The 19,382-nt window shown below is 38.5% G+C and overlaps 1 protein-coding gene across 1 annotated transcript; it reads left to right on the top strand.

Annotated features, from left to right (window-relative positions):
• Positions 1-14,491: 14,491 nt before the first annotated feature.
• On the top strand, positions 14,492-16,123 carry LOC107636207 (protein FAR1-RELATED SEQUENCE 5-like). Its single transcript, XM_016339733.2, has one exon. The coding sequence runs from the start codon at positions 14,492-14,494 to the stop codon at positions 16,121-16,123; it is 1,632 nt and encodes a 543-aa protein (XP_016195219.2).
• Positions 16,124-19,382: the final 3,259 nt, after the last annotated feature.

The following is a 19,382-nucleotide window of genomic DNA, read 5'->3' as shown; positions in this document are numbered from 1 at the left end:
TAGAATTCTTATTATAACTATCAAAAAAACTTTCTGGTTCACTTAGAAAAGAAGGATCATTAGAAATCTCCAAAAATTGATTTTCAATATCAAAATATATGGAATAACGGTTCCTTTGGCTATTGTTATCCCTAACTAAAAGAATTTTATCACCATTGATATCGACACATCTGAGATCGCTAAATGTTCGGGAGTTCCTCTATTCAATCCTTTTCCTTCTTCTTGTTGCTGGATATCTCGTTCGTACACATCTTCTCTTAAAAGAAAAGAATACCGAGTCGGGTTCTTCTCCTACCCGTATCGAATAGAACATGCTGAGCCAAATCTTCTTTATGGAAAACCTGCTTTATTTAGATCGGGAAAATCGTACGGGTTTTTTGAAATTATGTGCTATTGCTCAAATCCGTAGTCAATCCTATTTTCGATAGGAGCAGTTGACAGTCGAATCCTATTTTTCCCATTATTTTCGTATCCGTAATAGTGTGAAAAGAAGGCCCGACTCCAAGTTGTTCAAGAATAGTGGCGTTGAGTTTCTTGACCCTTTGCCTTAGGATTAGTTAGTTCTATTTCTCGATAGGGGCAAGGGAAGGGGTATAAATGATCAATAATTTCAGTTTTATTCTATTCTATATCTATATGGATATTAAACTCCCAGCAACAATCACTTTTTTGAGATGGAATTGACGAACAACTAATACCATTAATAGTGTGTATGAATGTCGAATAAAAAAAATGGGGCGTCGCCAAGCGGTAAGGCATCGGGTTTTGGTCTCGCCATTCGGAGGTTCGAATCCTTCCGTCCCAGAGCATATCCATTCATGATGTATATCCTATTTGAATAAAAACCCTCCCTATTCATTTCGGGTTGGTTATTTGTCAGCACGGGTTTAGCTTACGATGTTTTTGGAAGCCCTCGGCCAAACGAGTATTTTACGGAGAACCGATAAGGAATTCCATTAATAACTGGCCGTTTGGATCCTTTGGACCAACTTAATGAATTTAGTAGATTTTTTTAGGAGGCTCCAATGACCATAGATAGGACCTATCCAATTTTTACAGTACGATGGTTAACCAATTCAAGGTGAAAAATGGAGTTGCTCCCTCGGCAAAACTGGGATAAAGTTGAGCCAAAAGATCCCGATTCAAGATAAATTCATGAGGAAGTGGAATCTCCTTTGGATCTACTCCAGCATTTAAAAATTGGTTAATTGGTAAAGATACATGTACTTGATGCCCGGCCCAAGAAAGAGATCCAAGTCCTAGTAATCCTGCCAAATGGTGATTCAACATAGATTCTACATCTTGGAACCATGCCAATTTTGGAGCAGCTTTGTGACAATGAAACCAACCAGCAAAAAGCATTAAGGCTGCAAATACTAATGCACCAATTGCGGTGCAATAAAGTTGTAATTCACTAGTTATAAGACCTTTACATATTCGAATTCTATATCATTGATATATCTTTTTTCTTTCTTTCACCCTTCATTCGGCTCCTCGCGAATAAAACAATTACAAAAATGGATTTAACCAATACCAATAAAAAAATATACCGTATATACATATGTTTAATGAATAATTGAATCACGAGGTTTTTTTATTTTAATATTTCATAGGATTGATTCATTTTCTAGTACCATGGCCAAAATGAACTCCCGCTTCCATCATCTCTTCCAACGTTATGTTCCAGTATCTTTTTGTCATTGATCCCCACAAAAAAAGAGACATGGTCAGAACTGCATCTGGGTTCGAATCCTACTGAGAGGTCTACTAGAGATCAGAAATTGCTGAAGAAAGAACAAGATGTTTCTTTTGTTCTTTCCGGGCGATCGAAAAGTAAAGAAATGGTTAATATATTCAAGATAATTATGTATTTACAAAATACTGTCTCAATTCATCCTATTTCATCAGATCCGGGATGGGATATGGGAGCTCATGTAGCCCATGCCGGATTAATAGTATTCTGGGCCGGAGCAATGAACCTATTTGAAGTGGCTCATTTCGTACCCGAGAAGCCCATGTATGAGCAAGGCTTAATTTTACTTCCCCATCTAGCAACTCTAGGTTGGGGGGTAGGTCCTATTTTTTCGAATTTATAATTCTTAAATTTAAATAAAGGCATTTGATTACATTTTTGAAAGAGAATAAAGAAAAAAGTAAAAAAAATTGAATGGCCTGACCATGTATCAAGAGCCAATCTTCGATAAAAGAGAAGGTTCCATTGGAACAAAACTTTTCTTATAACTCTATCAATAACCGAGCCGGATCTGGTGTATCATAAGGGATTTGCCTTTTCTATTGATTCCATAGGTCAAATAGGATACGTTATTATTGGAATAATTGTTGGAGACTCAAATGGTGGATATGCAAGCATGATAACTTATATGCTGTTCTATATCTCCATGAATCTAGGAACTTTTGCTTGCATTGTATTATTTTAATAATATATTATTATATATAGAATTATATTCTATTTTATACTCCTCAATATACTCTTTTCTACTCATTCTATTAACTGAATATATTATTTCATTCTGGGTATTTATAGAAATTCCTCGAATGGTACCATAATCCACTCGTCGTACAACAATGTGCTGAACTACTTCAACAAGTCTGCGAGTAAGATATCCAGCATCTGATGTTCGTACAGAAGTATCCACTTGGATTTGCCTGTACGTTCATCACAAAAGATTTCTAGATCCCAATAGACCCAATGCCAGATAGCCGCCAGAACACATACAAGATTCGTCACCACAATAGGGGTAACCCCGCCGTTAACTACTTCAATTTTATAGTAAAATACATGCCCTACCAAGAAAAAGACAGAATTTGTAACTTGCTATCCTCTTGCCTAGCGGGCAAAGATTTACCTCCGTGGAAAGGATAATTCGTTCGGATCGACATGAGAGTCCAACCACATTGCATTGCTAGAACCCATGTTGTATATTTGAAAGAGGTTGACCTCATTGCTTCTCTCATGTTACAATCCTCTTGCCGCTGAGCTCCCTTTCTCCTCGGTCCACAAAAAATCACTAAGGAAATCCCACACCTAGAAGCCCATTTACTCGGAAATTTAGACAAAAATAGAATTGTTACCCCCGGATCTTGGGTAGAGACGGGCGATATTTTAGTGGGGAAATTAACGCCTCAAATGGTACAAGAATCCTCGTATGCCCCGGAAGATAGATTATTACGAGCTATACTTGGAATTCAGGTATCCTCCTCAAAGGAAACTTGTCTAAAACTACCTATAGGCGGTAGAGGTCGAGTTGTTGATGTAAGATGGATTCAAAAAAATCCACCATGCGCAGGTTCAATTCCCGTCGTTCGCCCATCAATCTAATCTACAAAAAAACAAGAAATATATATATATATATATATATATATATATATATATATATATATATATATATATTACAGTTTATTTTAATTAATTAAATTAGTGAATTCTTCCTATTTTTTTGTAAAGACGAAGAAACAAATTCGATTTTCTCTATTCTACTATTTACTACGGTGACGAAGAATCAAATTATCACTATATTTATTGAAAATAAAGGATTTTCCCCGCTTAATAGGTAAGCATTTGCTACCAATGGGAAAATTTGTCTCATCTTAAATTGTAAATTGAGGTGATTGGATTTCTACCAACCAAAAAACCATAAATTTGATACACAATAGAAGAATATATATAGATATCATTTTTTTTATTATCCATTTCTAAATTTTATAGATTTTTTTCAGTTAAGATAGTGAAGGGACCAAAAAAAAGGTGAATTGGATTATTCTTTGTTTACAAATATCCAAACTTTGATCCCTAATACGCCATAAATAGTTCGAATCTCCTTCATTTTTAATTGAAATTAAAAGAGTATCCCTAAATTCATAAGAGATTTGCTTGTCTATCTTATGTATAATTTCATGTGATCTTTTAGGCCCAGACTTAACCTCGATGGCGCAAGCCTCCCAGGTAATTCAGTCTTATGGTTCTTCATTATCTGCATATGGTCTCTTTTTCTTGGGTGCCCATTTTGTATGGGCTTTTAGTTTAATGTTTCTATTTAGCGGGCGTGGTTATTGGCACGTGCTCTAATCCTCTGAGCTACAGGCCCCATCCTGTCTCCACTGGATCTGTTTCCCGGAGTATCCTAAAACTAAAAAAAGGGAATCTACCTGATTCAGAAGGGAAGAACTTGCATCAAATATACGCAATACCAAGGCAATATCAATAAAAAAGAATTTGATCACGGAATAGGGTTATATACATTTTCATTATGAGAAAGGGGTCATTCGAGCGTATCTAAATAGATACTATGTTTACATATAATAGATCTCTGGTTCGAACAGGAGAAGTACGCCATGCTAATGTGCCTTGGATGATCCACATCTCAGGGTCAGGCGCACTTCAATTCGGAAATGGAACAAAAAATTCGTAGTTTTTCATTTATTATCAAATCTTTTTTATTTCTATTTCATTTTGGAATCCAAAGAGATGCATATTCTTTTTTTCCGCCATAAAAGGTCCCAGCCATAATAGGTGAAAAGCTATACGACTCAATTCCAACATAATTACTCGAATATAGCTGGCTCCTCCTGTTCTTTGAAACACATTGGTAGTGCTCTTTGATTGTAATAAAAATAAAAAATCAGAGCACAGGGAATCATCTTCTTATTCTTTCTATCAAGAAAAAAGATGGTAGACTAACTGATCGAAATATCAGTTAATGAAAAAGCCCAATATTCGGGAGATCCCTTTCCCGAACCCATACGCGTTTCGGTAGACCTCTCAGTAGGATTCGAACCCAGATGCAGTTCTGACCATCTGTCAGAGAAAAAAGAACGATTGGCTCTTGTAGGATTCCCAAGAAATTCTTCGATTTCTTCCGGAAGCAGATGAATATAAGAAAAAGAAAAAAACGTGAATGGTGATTGGATTGATGATAAAATTGAATCGATTCATTAAAAAGAATCGATTCGATCGCAACTTCGAATATGGAATTCAAAGGTATCAAATAGAAAATGATACTATGAATCATAGAACTATAATGAAATACACGATCAACCACCAGTTATCAAATTTGAAAAAGAGTCAGAAGAAATGGTTCGATCCTCTTATTTTGATTTCTCGAACCGAGAGATCCATGAATCGGGATCTTAATGCATGTAGATACAGATGGTCCAATGGGAGCAAGAATTTCCTCTCTTGTGGCTTTTGTGGAAATATTATCCTTATCCTTGTCTTTGTTTATGTCTTGGATTGGAACAAATTACTATAATTCTACCTCGTCTACGGATCAATCTACATTTTTCACAAATTTTACGAACAGAGGCCCGTATTTTCATATTTAGGGTTTAGGATTTAGGGTTTAGGGTTTAGGACCAATGTTAGAGTCTAATAGAGTAAGCCTGTAAGTTATTGTTCCCTAGAATAGTGAAAGTATAATTCCTTTGGGTGTTTGGCCTTTGGCTCCTGTCTTAATAAAAAAAAGTTTTTTTATTTTATATTATTTAATTATTATTAAAATAATTAAATAATTTACTAATTTTATATGTAAAAATATATAATTATAAATATTATGTGTATAAAATTATAGATATTAAATTAAATACAACAATTTTAAGTTATTTTCTTTTCAATATTATCATAATTTATCTAATGTCTCTGGTAAAACTTAGGGTGTTTCTAGAAGAACATAAAAATTAATCAAAAATCAATTACTAAAAGTTGACATATTGCTAACATTTAAAAACTATATAACTAAAGTTTGATTTGATAAAATTTTTTAAAAAAGTATTTGTACTTTTTCAAAGTATAAATTTTTTATTTTGTATTTGATAAATTAAAAATTATGTATAAATATACAATCTTTTTTATTTATCAAACGTAAAATAAAAAAAACACAAACACTTTTTTAAAAAAATTTAGCAGACGATGCCTAAATTTATATTAGCTAATTATTAATTGATTTTTCATTATTTTTTAAACAATAAAAAAACATACCGTTTAAGAAAATTTGCACTGTATCTAACATGACGCCTGATGCAGTCATACAAATCCACGTCCTTTGAGGAATCTTACACCTTGCCTTTATGGATCAACTTATCATCATTCTATATTTTTGTTTATGCCTAAGAAAAAAATTAAGAAAAGGAAGAAGAAGAATTATTAGTGTTTATGGTGTTGAACATCCTATATCATTTTTAGATTATAAGAAATATTTAGGATTTATTGTTCAGAGTTTTTAATTTTAATAATTTGTTCAAATATATCATTAATCAATGGATATTAGTATTTATGGTATTGAATTTTTCATGGCATTATTGGGTGAGTTAAATCTTAAAGTGGTCTTTGAAATTGGCGTCGTACACTAAAATCGTTTTCGAGATTCCAATTGTACTAATTACGTGTTTGAAATTGACAAAAGTGCACCACATTAATTTCTAACCTATATTTTGTTAACGACGTGATGACATGACTTGATGATGTATTGACCAGTGATATATGGCATATTAACGTGGATGATTGTGCCACGTGTCATAATACTATTTGGCCATGTGTCAATTTGTGTCACATGTTGCAACATTATTCATTTATGTGTCATTTATTATATTATCATTGTAGATGCACCAAATTAATCTCTGACTTTGCATTAAATGACTCATTTTAGTCTTTAAAATTGAATGTAGTGCACTAAATTAGTTCCTTCACCTACAATCGGTAGCCGAAGGTCCCATACTTGCTCTTCATGCGATTGATGGGAGGAATAGACCAATTTTACTACAGGGCCGAGAGGTTCCGCAACTGTGGGTGCAGTGGGGACCGGGTGCACGAGCTGAAAGGACATGGGGAGAAGCGGAGGACTTCTTCAAGACTTATCCAACTTTTAACCTTGAGGACAATGTTGAGGTTGAAGGGCGGGGTAATATAACGAACAAAGTTAAATATGAATTTGTGAGAGATTTTAAAGAAGGACAGAATGACTAAATTGGAACTGAATTAGTTAAAAAGAGTCGACATGTGGCGCATGATCCAGAGAATCAGGGACTGAGACGCAGCATGAAAGAACACACTATTAGTAGGAAGTTGCATAATCATGTGGAGTAGCCTGTTATAGTGTTGCCTCTCTCCGTGAATTTCATTCTTTTCTTTTTTCTCTGACTTCTCTTTCTGCATCTCTGACTTCACCTCTTATTTTCTTAGGTTTTGACCTTTCCTCTATCACACTTTTAACCTCAATAATTTTAGTCACTATTTTTCTATTATACTTCATGTAGTTGCATTTTTGATTCTGTCTCTGTACTACTTTTATACTATTTAATATAGAGTAAATGCCCAAAATAATCCCTAAATTTCAAATCGCTACTCAATTTAGTCCTCAACTTTTAAAAATGACCAACTAAATCCCTGAAATTCCCAGAAGTGCATCTCCGTTAGTCCACCGTCTAAACATTGATGATGTGGAGCGTGAAGTGCCATGTGGACATTACAGTTGTATGCTGATGTGTACTAAACTTGAATTTGATTCAAATTGGTATCTGAAATTTCTTAATAATACCCAAATTAGTCCATTTTCAATTATAAAGCCCTAATTCCCAAATTATTGTCTTCTCTTCTTTGACCTCTCTGTTGTCTTTTTCTCTTATTCGATCTCTCCGCTATCTTCCAGTTCATCTTACTTTCTCGTTTGCATGAGTGATGATGGGTGGTTGGGAGAGAAGACAAAGTAGCTCAAGTAGGAACAACTCTGCAGTGAAACCTTATAGCAGCAAAGAAATGCGTAATAAGGGAGGGAAGAACGCTGTTTTCTGCAGCTGCAAGCTTCAGATAATGATGAAGTACTCAATGACAGCTGAGAATCCTGGTAGACCATTTTATGGTTGTCCAAACTATGAGGTAAGGTTTTGGCTCTGAAGAAAATATTAAGATGGTTTCACTTTGAGTTTGGATTCACCTGCGTTTTTTACTTTGCAGTATGGAATTCATTGTAATTTCTTCCGCTGGACTGATAGATGTGAAGAACCAGTTTGTGCAATACCCATTTCACAAGAAGTTTTACATTAGTTTAATTAGAGAATGATAAGCTTAAAGAGTGATGTTAAAACCTTGAAGATGATGATAATGGTGTTGCTAGCTTTTGTAGTTACCTTTGGTATGTGTTTAAGTTTAGCTTGTTGGATTTTATTGTCAATAAATGATGAATGAATGTGTTATGAAATTTTAAATTTCTTAAGTGGTATGTAATGTTTTGATGAAGATGCAATAAAATAAAATACTAATTTTACATGAGTTCAACTCTTGATTCTCATTGAATTTCTAGATAGTCATTCACCTTCTTTATTGATTGCATATGCCCATTGAATTTTTGGACAGTCATTGCTCTAACACACTTCCAAAGCAAGCTCTTTAAGTGTGAGTCCTTCCATTATTTCTAGAAATTTTTCCACAGGGGCCACGCACAGAAGTGGTGATGTACGCCTGGCATAACCTCAGGCAATGCTAGGATCAGACCTTACAAGGTAACAAAATAGTCATTCAATATATGTTACAGTCACCGATAACACAGATAACTTAATTCGGAATAGTCTTTCAATTTTTTGTTATTAATACAAAATAGTCCTTCAAATTGTGTTCATTAATTCAAAATGATCCTTAAAATCATATATTGTGATTCTAATTGAACCTTATAGCCTATAGGTTACTTTCTACATGTCAGAGATGAAGCACTAACCATGCTCTGTCTGATCTCAAATATCTTCATGCAAGAGCTCCAAGAACCACTTTCAGGTGTCTTTGTTCTCAACATGAACAGTAGCCTATGCAATTGGGTATACATGATTATTTGCGTCCTGACCCATGACGCACAATAGCCAACCTCCAAAATAGGTCTTCAAAAAAGCACCATCTAGTCTTACCAAGGGTCTGCAGTCACCCACAAAACCTTTCTTACACCCATCTAAACAGACATAAAACCTTTTAAATACACCGTCTCTGTTAGGCATTGGACTAACACCTAACTTGATAGTTGAACCCGGATTAGATCTCAACAACTTCTCTGCATAATCTCTGAGTTTAGCATGTTCTTACTTAGCTACTTTAGCTTCTCTCTCCACCACCCATCATCACTCAAGCAAACGAGAAAACAAGATGAATTGGAAGATAGCAGAAAGGTCGAAGAAGAAAAGAAGACAGCAGAGAGGTTGGAGAAGAGAAGACAATATTTTGGGAATTAGGGCTTTATAATTGAAAATGGACTAATTTGGGTATTATTAAGCAATTTCATATACCAATTTGAATCAAATTCAAGTTTGGTACATGGTGCACAAAATCGTGATCGTTCATTCCTTGGTAACGGCGTTAAAAACTTAATACGCATATTCATAATTTTAGTTCTTTGTCGCAACTTCGCACAACTAACCAGCAAGTGCACTGGGTCGTCCAAGTAATAAACCTTACGTGAGTAAGGGTCGATCCCACGGAGATTGTCGGCTTGAAGCAAGCTATGGTCACCTTGTAAATCTCAGTCAGGTGGATTCAAATGGTTATGGTGAATTGATAATTAAAATATAAATAAAATATAAAATAAAGATAGAGATACTTATGTAATTCATTGGTGAGAATTTCAGATAAGCACATAGAGATGCTTTTGTTCCTTCTGAATCTCTGCTTTCCTACTGCTTTCATCCAATCCTTCATACTCCTTTCCATGGCAAGCTTTATATAGGGCATCACCATTGTCAATGGCTACATCCCGTCCTCTCAGTGAAAATGGTCCAAAATGCGCTGTCACCGCACGGCTAATCATCTGTCGGTTCTCGATTATACTGGAATAGGATTCAGTAATCCTTTTGCGTCTGTCACTACGCCCAGCACTGGCGAGTTTGAAGCTCGTCACAGCCATCCCTTCCCAGATCCTACTCGGAATACCACAGACAAGGTTTAGACTTTCCGGATCTCAAGAATGGCCGCCAATAATTCTAGTCTATACTATGAAGACTCTGATCTCACGATCAGGAGGCTAAGAGATACACATTCAAGCTTGGTTGCATGTAGAACGGAAGTGTTTGTCAGGCACGCGTTCATAAGTGAGAATGATGATGAGCGTCACATAATCATCACATTCATCATGTTCTTATATGCGAATGAATATCTTAGAGAAGAAATAGGCTTGAATTGAATAGAAAAATAATAGTACTTTGCATTAGTTCATGAGGAACAGCAGAGCTCCACACCTTAATCTATGGTGTGTAGAAACTCTACTGTTGAAAATACATAAGAACAAGGTCCAGGCATGGCCGAATGGCTAGCCCCCATAAAGGTCTAAGATAGCATAAGACTAATCAAAGATCAGTTGCCTAACATGATAGTAAAAAGTTCTATTTATACTAAACTAGTTACTAGGGTTACAGAAATGAGTAAATGATGCAGAAATCCACTTCCAGGCCCACTTGGTGTGTGCTTGGGCTGAACATTGAAACTTTCACGTGTAGAGGTCTTCCTTGGAGTTAAACGCCAGTTTGTAACCTGTTTCTGGCGTTTAACTCTGCTTTGCAACCTGTTTCTGGCGTTTAACTCCAGAATAGGGTAAAGAGCTGGCGTTGAACACCAGTTTGCATCATCTAAACTCGGGCAAAGTATAAACTATTATATATTGCTAGAAAGCCCTGGATGTCTACTTTCCAACGCAATTAAGAGCGCACCATTTGGACTTCTATAGCTCCAAAAAATCTACTTTGAGTGCAGGGAGGTCAGAATCCAACAGCATCTGCAGTCCTTCTTCAACCTCTGAATCTGATTTTTGCTCAAGTCCCTCAATTTCAGCCAGAAAATACCTGAAATCACAGAAAAAATACACAAACTCATAGTAAAGTCCAAAAATGTAATTTTTATTTAAAAACTAATAAAAATATATTAAAAACTAATCAAATCATACTAAAAACTATGTAAAAACAATGCCAAAAAGCGTATAAATTATCCGCTCATCACAACACCAAACTTAAATTGTTGCTTGTCCCCAAGCAACTGAAAATCAAATAGGATAAATAGAAGAGAATATACTATAAATCCCAAAATATCAATGAAACTTAGCTCCAATCAGATGAGCGGGACTAGTAGCTTTTTGCCTCTGAACAGTTTTGGCATCTCACTTTATCCCTTGAAGTTCAGAATGATTGGCATCTATAGAAACTCAAAATTCAGATAGTGTTATTGATTCTCCTAGTTCAGTATGTTGATTCTTGAACACAGCTACTTTATGAGTCTTGGTCGTGGCCCTAAGCACTTTGTTTTCCAGTATTACTACCGGATACATAAATGCCACAGATACATAATTGGGTGAACCTTTTTAGATTGTGACTCAGTTTTGCTAGATTCCCCAATTAGAGGTGTCCAGGGTTGTTAAGCACACTCTTCTTTTTGATTTGGACATCGACTTTAACCGCTCAGTCTCAAGTTTTCACCTGACACCTTCACGCCACAAGCACATGGTTAGGGACAGCTTGGTTTAGCCGCTTAGGCCAGGATTTTATTCCTTTAGGCCCTCCTATCCACTGATGCTCAAAGCCTTGGATCCTTTTTATTACCCTTGACTTTTGGTTTTAAGGGCTATTGGCTTTTTGCTCTTGCCTTTTGGTTTAAAGAGCTTTTGGCTTTTTCTGCTTGCTTTTTCTTTTTCTTTCTCTTTTTTTTTCGCCATTTTTTCTTTTCTTTTTTTTTCGCAAGCTTTTGTATTCACTATTTTTTCTTGCTTCAAGAATCAATTTTATGATTTTTCAGATTATCAATAACATTTCTCCTTTTCATCATTCTTTCAAGAGCCAACATATTTAACATTCATAAACAACAATATCAAAAGGGGCCCTTCTATGGTAAAGATTTAAATTGATACAGATTTACAGATTTTCTATCCCAATTATCATGAGATCGACACGTTGCTCTCTTTTGCAGAGCTTGTCTACTGGTTGATGGCATGGTTGGCTGAGCCACCAGCCGAAGCTTTTTGGTTGCACAGTCTGTTAGTGGACTTGTTAAGATGGGTTATGCCAAGAAAAATATTTGGGTATCCAATAGAAAATGGGTTTTGTTTTTTGGTATTGAAATTAGAAGGGAGGAAAAAAAATACAGACGCAGACCCTGATGCATCAAAGGGAAGCGAATCAGTGACGACGGTGTTGTGGCCAAAAATGATGCGCTAGGTTCGAGGCAGAGGGAGATAGTGTTGCTGCAGAGGCAGAAGTCGAAGGCTGGAAACAAACTCCAGTGTAGTTTGATGGTTCTTGTCGTATCTGGCGCTGATTAGGGCTGTGCGATAGACGTAACCGCTGCCGGCGGGGGAGAAACCCGGTTCTGCGCTACTTCCCGTGTCGATTTAGGTATGAAGTATGGTGGTTGTTGATCTGGTGGAATATAATCTGTTGAAAATGGTGTCTCGCTTCAGAGGTCTGAAGCATTGGGTGTGTTGAATTCAACTCAGTCCATTAATATGTTGTGTTGTGCCTGGCTTCGGGCTTCCGCTAGATGCATGAGGTACGGGGTTTACCCAGTTCTGCCATATATGTTATTGCCTGGGTGCTTTCCTCTTCTTCAATTTTTATGAGAAGAATGCCAGCTTGTGTCGTTCAACCTGAATACTGAATTGTTGGTGATATAGACTTTTGGAATTGATTTCTAATTGGTAATTGTCACACGAAATTTCTAATCCCTCTTTGTCTTTTTTATGTTTGACATTCAAGTCTTCCTTCCTTAGTGTAGCCTGTCATTGCGTAGAACACATGAATTGAGTCCTGTGCACATTGCCGTGCATCAGTTTAGTCTTCAAGGTACCTTTTTATGGAGTTGCCAACACTGTAAGAACGAAAATGAGATTACGGAGAAAAAGAAGTTAATTGTGATAGAAAGCAGGGTTCATAGAAAGAAAGGTTGACATGTTTGTGGATGTGTAGCGGGAGGTCAGAGATCGTGCAAGTAACAGTTGTATAGTCTTTACTAAGGATAAGTAAAACCATGGAAGGTCTCAGTGCATTAGTATGTTGTGTCTGTCTCACACCGAAGGTACCAATAAAAAATCAGACGAATAATAGTGTGAGAGTTGGCTTAAGAGAGGAGTTATAAGGTTTACATGTTCCATTGGTTGAGTAACGTGAGATATCTATTACATTGTGCTAGTTTTGTTTGTATGGCGTTAGGCTATTATTAATTTTTTTTTTAATTTTTGATAAGTCAATAATAAGTGTAATATATTTTGTATGGGGAGGTGTTGAATTAGATGTATTCAATGTAGGTTCCCACTCCATAGATCAGTGGCATAAGAAAGACTATTTACTTTAGTCAAAGATAACATTTCCTATACTAATGTTGTGATGGAGCATGGCTCCCATTCTTTCTGTTTTCTTTTTTTTGTTCTTGTTATGATCTCAATTAAAAACAGTTATTGTTGTTATGGTTTTTCTTTTAGAACATTTGGATAATTTTGCTGCATTGCTTAAATAATCCATTCCTCCAGGTTGAAGAAATTGGACAGAAGGCAAGTCTTTAGTGTTGATTGAAATCGATAAAGCTTGTTCATGGTATCCACATTGTGTCCATAAGTTGGACCCGAATGTATGTAAGTATGTTGGACTCGTGGCATTGTTAATGAGTTCACCGGTTAGTCAATGTGCGGTAAAATACGTAGCATCATCTATAAGCATAGACTTGTTGTGTATTTAATTATTTGAATATTTGAATATTTATGTATGGTTAGCCTGTTTTAACTACCTATTCCGATGCGGGTGTTTCATTAAGTCGCATAGTAAGTCATGATAGGTTTCCTGCCGATTAGCCATCTTCTAGGTGACTGACATCCTTTGTTGTTTGCTTGAAGAATGGATTCGCAGTCGCATTTCACTGTTGGAGAAGATGACTCGGGCAGTCTTAGTGAGGAGGAGTATTTCCGCGTGTCTTCTCCGATTGGGGATGACGAGGATGAATCCTTTCACAGTGACTCCGAGACGGCCGAAACGGGTGAGGAAACCCATGGGAACGGGGTCGGGCCAGGGCAGGAGACATGTGAACCTGATGCTCCCGGTTTTAGGTCGACGGACGATTTCTTAGACAAAGTGTTCAGTACCGAGGAAGATGCTTACGCGGCATACAAACAGTTTGCCAGACTCAGGGGGTTCGGTGTAAGGAAGGGTGACGTGGCCCGAATGAATGGTCTTTTGGTAAGACGAGACTTTTTTTTGTCATCGTCAAGGCACAAGGCATGAGAAACACTACGATCGTCCAGAAAGAGTGAGGGAGGAGAAGCTGGAGAGTCGCACGGGTTGTTCAGCGAAGCTGAAAATTTACTATGATCTTCAAGATCAGGTTTGGAAAGTCCGGAGAATAGACGACAACCATAACCACCCTCTTGCTACAACTATGTTTCGACATCTTCTTCCGAGTCATCGCAATCTGAGTGACAGTGACAAAGCTCAAGTGGATAGTCTAAAAAAGTTTGGCATTGCGACGTCCAAGATAATGGCGTACATGGCCGGGCAGTCAGGGGGTTACGGGATGCTTTGGTTTACTAAGAGGGATCTGTACAATTACGTTCATAGCCAAAGAATAGCACAAATTAACAATGGAGACGCGGCAGCGGCAATAAGTTATTTGGAAGGCAAGGCCAACGCGGACATGATGACTGTCGCCAGATATACCAAAACAACAGAGAATCAACTTGGTAGCCTATTTTGGGCGGATGGGCAGATGATGGCGGACTACCAGTTGTTCGGTGACGTCCTTGCATTTGATGCAACATACAGGTCCAACAAGTACAAGAAGCCTCTGGTGGTGTTCTCCGGATCAAATCATCACAAGCAGACAGCAATTTTCGGCTTTGCATTGCTAGAGGACGAGGAGGTCCGTACATATAAATGGGTGTCGTTGAATATTCTTGATGTCATGGAAAACAAGAAGCCTTCCGTTGTGGTCACTGACGGGGATAAAGCCATGCGGGCAGCGATCGCCGATGTGCTTCCCTTAGCCAGGCATCGCCTATGCGGGTGGCATTTGGAAAAAATTTGTGTCTTACGGGTCAAGGAGCCTGAATTTCGGAAGGTGTTCAAGAAGGCAGTTTATGCAAACCTCGATGTTACCGAGTTCGAGGAGTACTGGAGCACGGCGGTGGAAAGTTTAGGCCTAATGAACAACAGCTGGGTCAAAAGCACCTACGAATTAAGGCATAGCTGGGCAACGGCATATCTACGGGGCACCTTTTGCGTGGGTTACAGGACAACTTCCAGGTGTGAGGGCATAAATGCATTCATCAAAGGGTTCCTGAAGTCCACAAACAGCCTTCTTGAATTGGTTCAGAGCCTGGATAGGGTGGTAAAGGATTATCGCAACAATGAGGTCACAACTCAATTCTATTCATCGTACTACACGCCCGTACTGACCACAGGTCTTGATAACATCGAGCTGTTTGCTGCAAAAACATACACCAGGGCAGTCTTCAAGGAGGTTAGGAAACAGATAAAGGGGGTTGGGAGTTTACTGTTTCTGGGGAAAGACAGCATTAGCACAACCTCTGTCTACAAGTTCTCTAGCGTGGGGAACCGTCGTAAGGTTCGCAAGGTGCTTTACGATCCAAGCGAACCGAAGATTGAATGTGATTGCATGCTGTGGAACAGTGAAGGGATTCCTTGCTGCCATATATTTTGCGTGATGAAGTATGAGGGTTGGGACGAAATCCCACCTGGTTTGGTAGTCAGGCGTTGGTGTAAGGATGCAAAGGAATGGACAGCATCCAAAACATGTGATCTATCGGGCAACAGCAATTGTTTATTGAGGTACGGCGCGCTGTGCAGTGCAATGAGTGTCGTGGCGAAACTAGCTTCCGACGATGCAGCTGACTTCTTAGTGAGGGATGCACTAACATCTTTGGCCCGGAGGCTTCAGGTGCGTAGGGGCAATACCGTAGACCACGAGGCCAGGGAGAGGCAACAGGACGTGGTAAAGGATCCGCCGGTCGCCCGGACTAAAGGGGCCCCAAAACGCGGTAGGGAGGCTGGTTCCTCGACAAATGCAGAACTTGGGGGAGTAGGCGTTGCTGCACTTCTTGTGGGCATCCCGGGCACACGAAGAGGACGTGCATTTCTCAAAGGGAGATGAGCCAAGCTGGCATTCGAGAAGGGACTTCAGCGACGGTCGAGATTCGATCCTCCGGAGAGACTAGCGGGAATCGTTCGGGGCGTAGTTGCTCGGAGGTATGTTTTGTTCTGTTGGTTATTTTTTACATGTGATTTCAGTATGCACGGTGAAGTAAATTGACTTGGAAAATTACATGAGAATACTACTTTTCACTGATTATTGATTAATTTCATTCGTATTATATGCTGGATAACATCTTTCCACGATCATGATATTAAAAGTTTGTCTTTTAAACTTGGCTCGTTGTATGTGATTTACACTCTTCGTTGATGTCCGTCTGACGTAAGATGTTGCTTAAGTTTATTGACTTGCCTTTTGCCTCACGACGGTCGCTTCATTCTTCCGTATCCGTCTCCTGTGAATAACTTGTTTATCTTGTTGCAGGCTGCACCTGGCATCTCTCAACCTGGTTTTCCCGGCGGCACCGACCAATACGTACCAAGACCCCCCGAACCGAATGCAGCAAAGTCTAGTCTACCCCGGATAAGCCCAGGGGTTGCCGGCGGCAACTTCTTCCTCGGGGGGCAGCAGATACACCAGTTCTTTGCAGCTCCCAGCTGTTCAACACTCCACCGGGTAGAGCCTAGTCAAGCAGCTGCGGCGATTTCCTCACCTGAAGAAGCTCCCGCTATGACTGCTACGCACTTTAGTACGCCGGGTTCTGATGCCTTCCAACAGTGGGTTCTAGAGGTAAACATGTATCGAATTTTTTATTCATTGTGTTGCCAACGTGACTCATACCCCTGTTAATACTACCACAGTTATGGCTGACATCATGAATGTTAAATCTTATTCTAGAATGCATTGGGTAACTCTCGGTCCGCCAACAGGTCCGGAGGGAACTTCTAATAGGCTGAGCATGAAGAGTTTGCGGGAGAGTGTGACTCCGCTTCGTTCCAAGGCGCAGGTTTTGATAGGTGTTCGTTGCCCGACGGTGTTCCTTTCACATTTTAATGGTTGACATTAAAGGGTGTTCCGTCTAGTTCAAATTTGCGAGTAATGCGTACTTCATGTTAGTCGGCTTGTATTATTTTTACGTATTCCTTACGCACAGTATCAGAAAATGTTGTGGTAACATGTTTCCCATACATGACATCCATCTTGCGTTCAGTTATCTTTATGGTTCTTTTATGGTCCTGGGTTTTGTTAACAACATTTCATAAGCGTTAGTTAATTACAGGTTCAATCTGTGGTTGCCGTAAGTCATGCTGAGTTGTGGCAAGTGTTTCATCTGTAAGTGTGGGCTTGTTGATTGTTAAATTAGTCCAATGGTTTGTGTTGTGCGTAAGGATAGGCACAACTCATAATATACATGCCGTTGACGGCCATCGCATGCTGAGCTGTTCCAGATATTTAAGACCGTAATTGTAGTCACGTAGTTTAATAATTCAGAAGAATGGTGGATGAGAATAGCAAAAATTAATGCAGTTTCTTTAAAATTCTGTTACTTGCTTAGTCGAATATGGATGCAGTTAAAGTTGTTCCACACGCTAAAATTTGTTATACACGGTGATAAAAATTATTGAAGTTGGGGTCAAAAAGATTCAACACTGAACTCAACTAAAGTAACCATGCTTCATGCTTCCAACCCTTACATATACATACATAGATGACACTAATGTTGTAGTTTACAGCGAACAACTGCTAAAAATTTTTACAAACAAAAAAATTGCTTGTACACGGTGCAATTTGATTCCAAAAAAATGATTGCCTGTACAGATTCTGATCATCCTTAGTGACATTGTATAAGTAATAATTAGAGTGAGTTTCCAACTTCTGAAACTGGTTTCATACCCCATAAATAGTTATACCGAGTTTGCATGGCGACTCCTCTTGTTCTTACTATTCGTATCAATACTATGCGTATCAACTGCCATGGTGACCCACGCGGAATAAGGGTGAAATTCCTATCTACTATAACAAAATGACAAAAAATAACATAAAACCGGTGCGCATGTAAACGACGCAGTAGGTGTCGATGTCCATCATGACCAGGTGTATTTTCTGATCGGGGGAGGACGGAAACCAAAAAACAAAAAATGATACGTAAGTCCCCTCAACCGAGACTTATATGTTCTTCCCAGCGTATGTGGCTATCGTTGCCGTCGTCGTCGCGAAGACGCAACCTTCTTGCTCCAGAAACTCATAGCCTTTTTGACGATGTCGATTGCCTTTGCATTGTGTAATCTCAATACAAGATCAAGTGCTATTCGCATCCTAGTCTGGTCGTTTACTGCCTGCAAGCCATGAAACCGCAGTTTATAGGGTCTTCGAAATACAACAAGGTCATGTCACTTCTTATCTATGTTGGATCATTAACAAATTTCATTCAAGTATATCAAATTCGACGTATTTTGCACACGTACCGTCACGTTGTGTATAGCCCAAAGAGCTCCCCTAATCATCCATTGCAAGACCCATACACCGCAGTCCATCCTATGTCATGTAACAACAACAAATAAGAGTTTGGTTACATACTGATGCAGTAAAAGTACGATGGAGAAAAGACCCGACAAACAATTAAGAAGACAGTACGCCTATTGACAACATTATAACAACAGAACTCACGATTTCCTATGTTGCTGGGGCACGAGGGGCTCCTCGAACGGGTAAGACGAGAAACGTGGTCTTTCAGCGGTGCTCTTCGATAGCCACTTGGGGCCAATTGTTAGCGACTCCAAATGCAGTGCCTGCTTAAGAAACGAGTTCTACGATAGCAGCTCACGATATATTTCCCAAAAAAAAATCAAACCTATACATAATCGATTTCGTGCAACCAGGATAAGTAATTAAATCATGTCAAAGGCCCCGAAATTGGACTTAACCAGTTAAGCCTATTATTGGTGGCACGGTCAGATTCGACGGGATTTCTAATACCTGGCAATCTGCATTTCTATTACCATGTCACTATTTCATTTAATTAACCCAGTAACGTTAACAAGGCTACCATATAAAAACCAGAGAGATGCATCCAGCAATCTGACAAGTACATAGAGAAACCGGGTTTTTAATTGCACACAGTACGCAGTCCATACCTAAGAAGAATTATATGGTAAAAGGAGATAACCTACGTAAGAAGTATAAACATGCAGAGTACGGTAAAAAGTGACGAGACTTACGACTTGCGTCATAGCAAGTTTCTTGCCTCGGTCTCCGTTGTACACTTGAAAAAGTTGAAGTACATCAGCCTCTGTCGGAGAACATCCACAACCATCAAGAA

Source organism: Arachis ipaensis, chromosome B4 (assembly GCF_059453495.1).
Source record: "Arachis ipaensis isolate K30076 ecotype BB chromosome B4, ASM5945349v1, whole genome shotgun sequence".
Classification (NCBI taxonomy): Eukaryota; Viridiplantae; Streptophyta; class Magnoliopsida; order Fabales; family Fabaceae; genus Arachis; species Arachis ipaensis.
The sequence above is the reverse complement of the archived record's forward strand: the minus strand, read 5'-3'. Positions and strand labels throughout refer to the sequence as shown.

Excerpts from the sequence above, each read along its gene's own strand:
- LOC107636207 (XM_016339733.2), top strand. The coding sequence starts at position 14,492 with ATGGCGTACATGGCCGGGCAGTCAGGGGGTTACGGGATGCTTTGGTTT.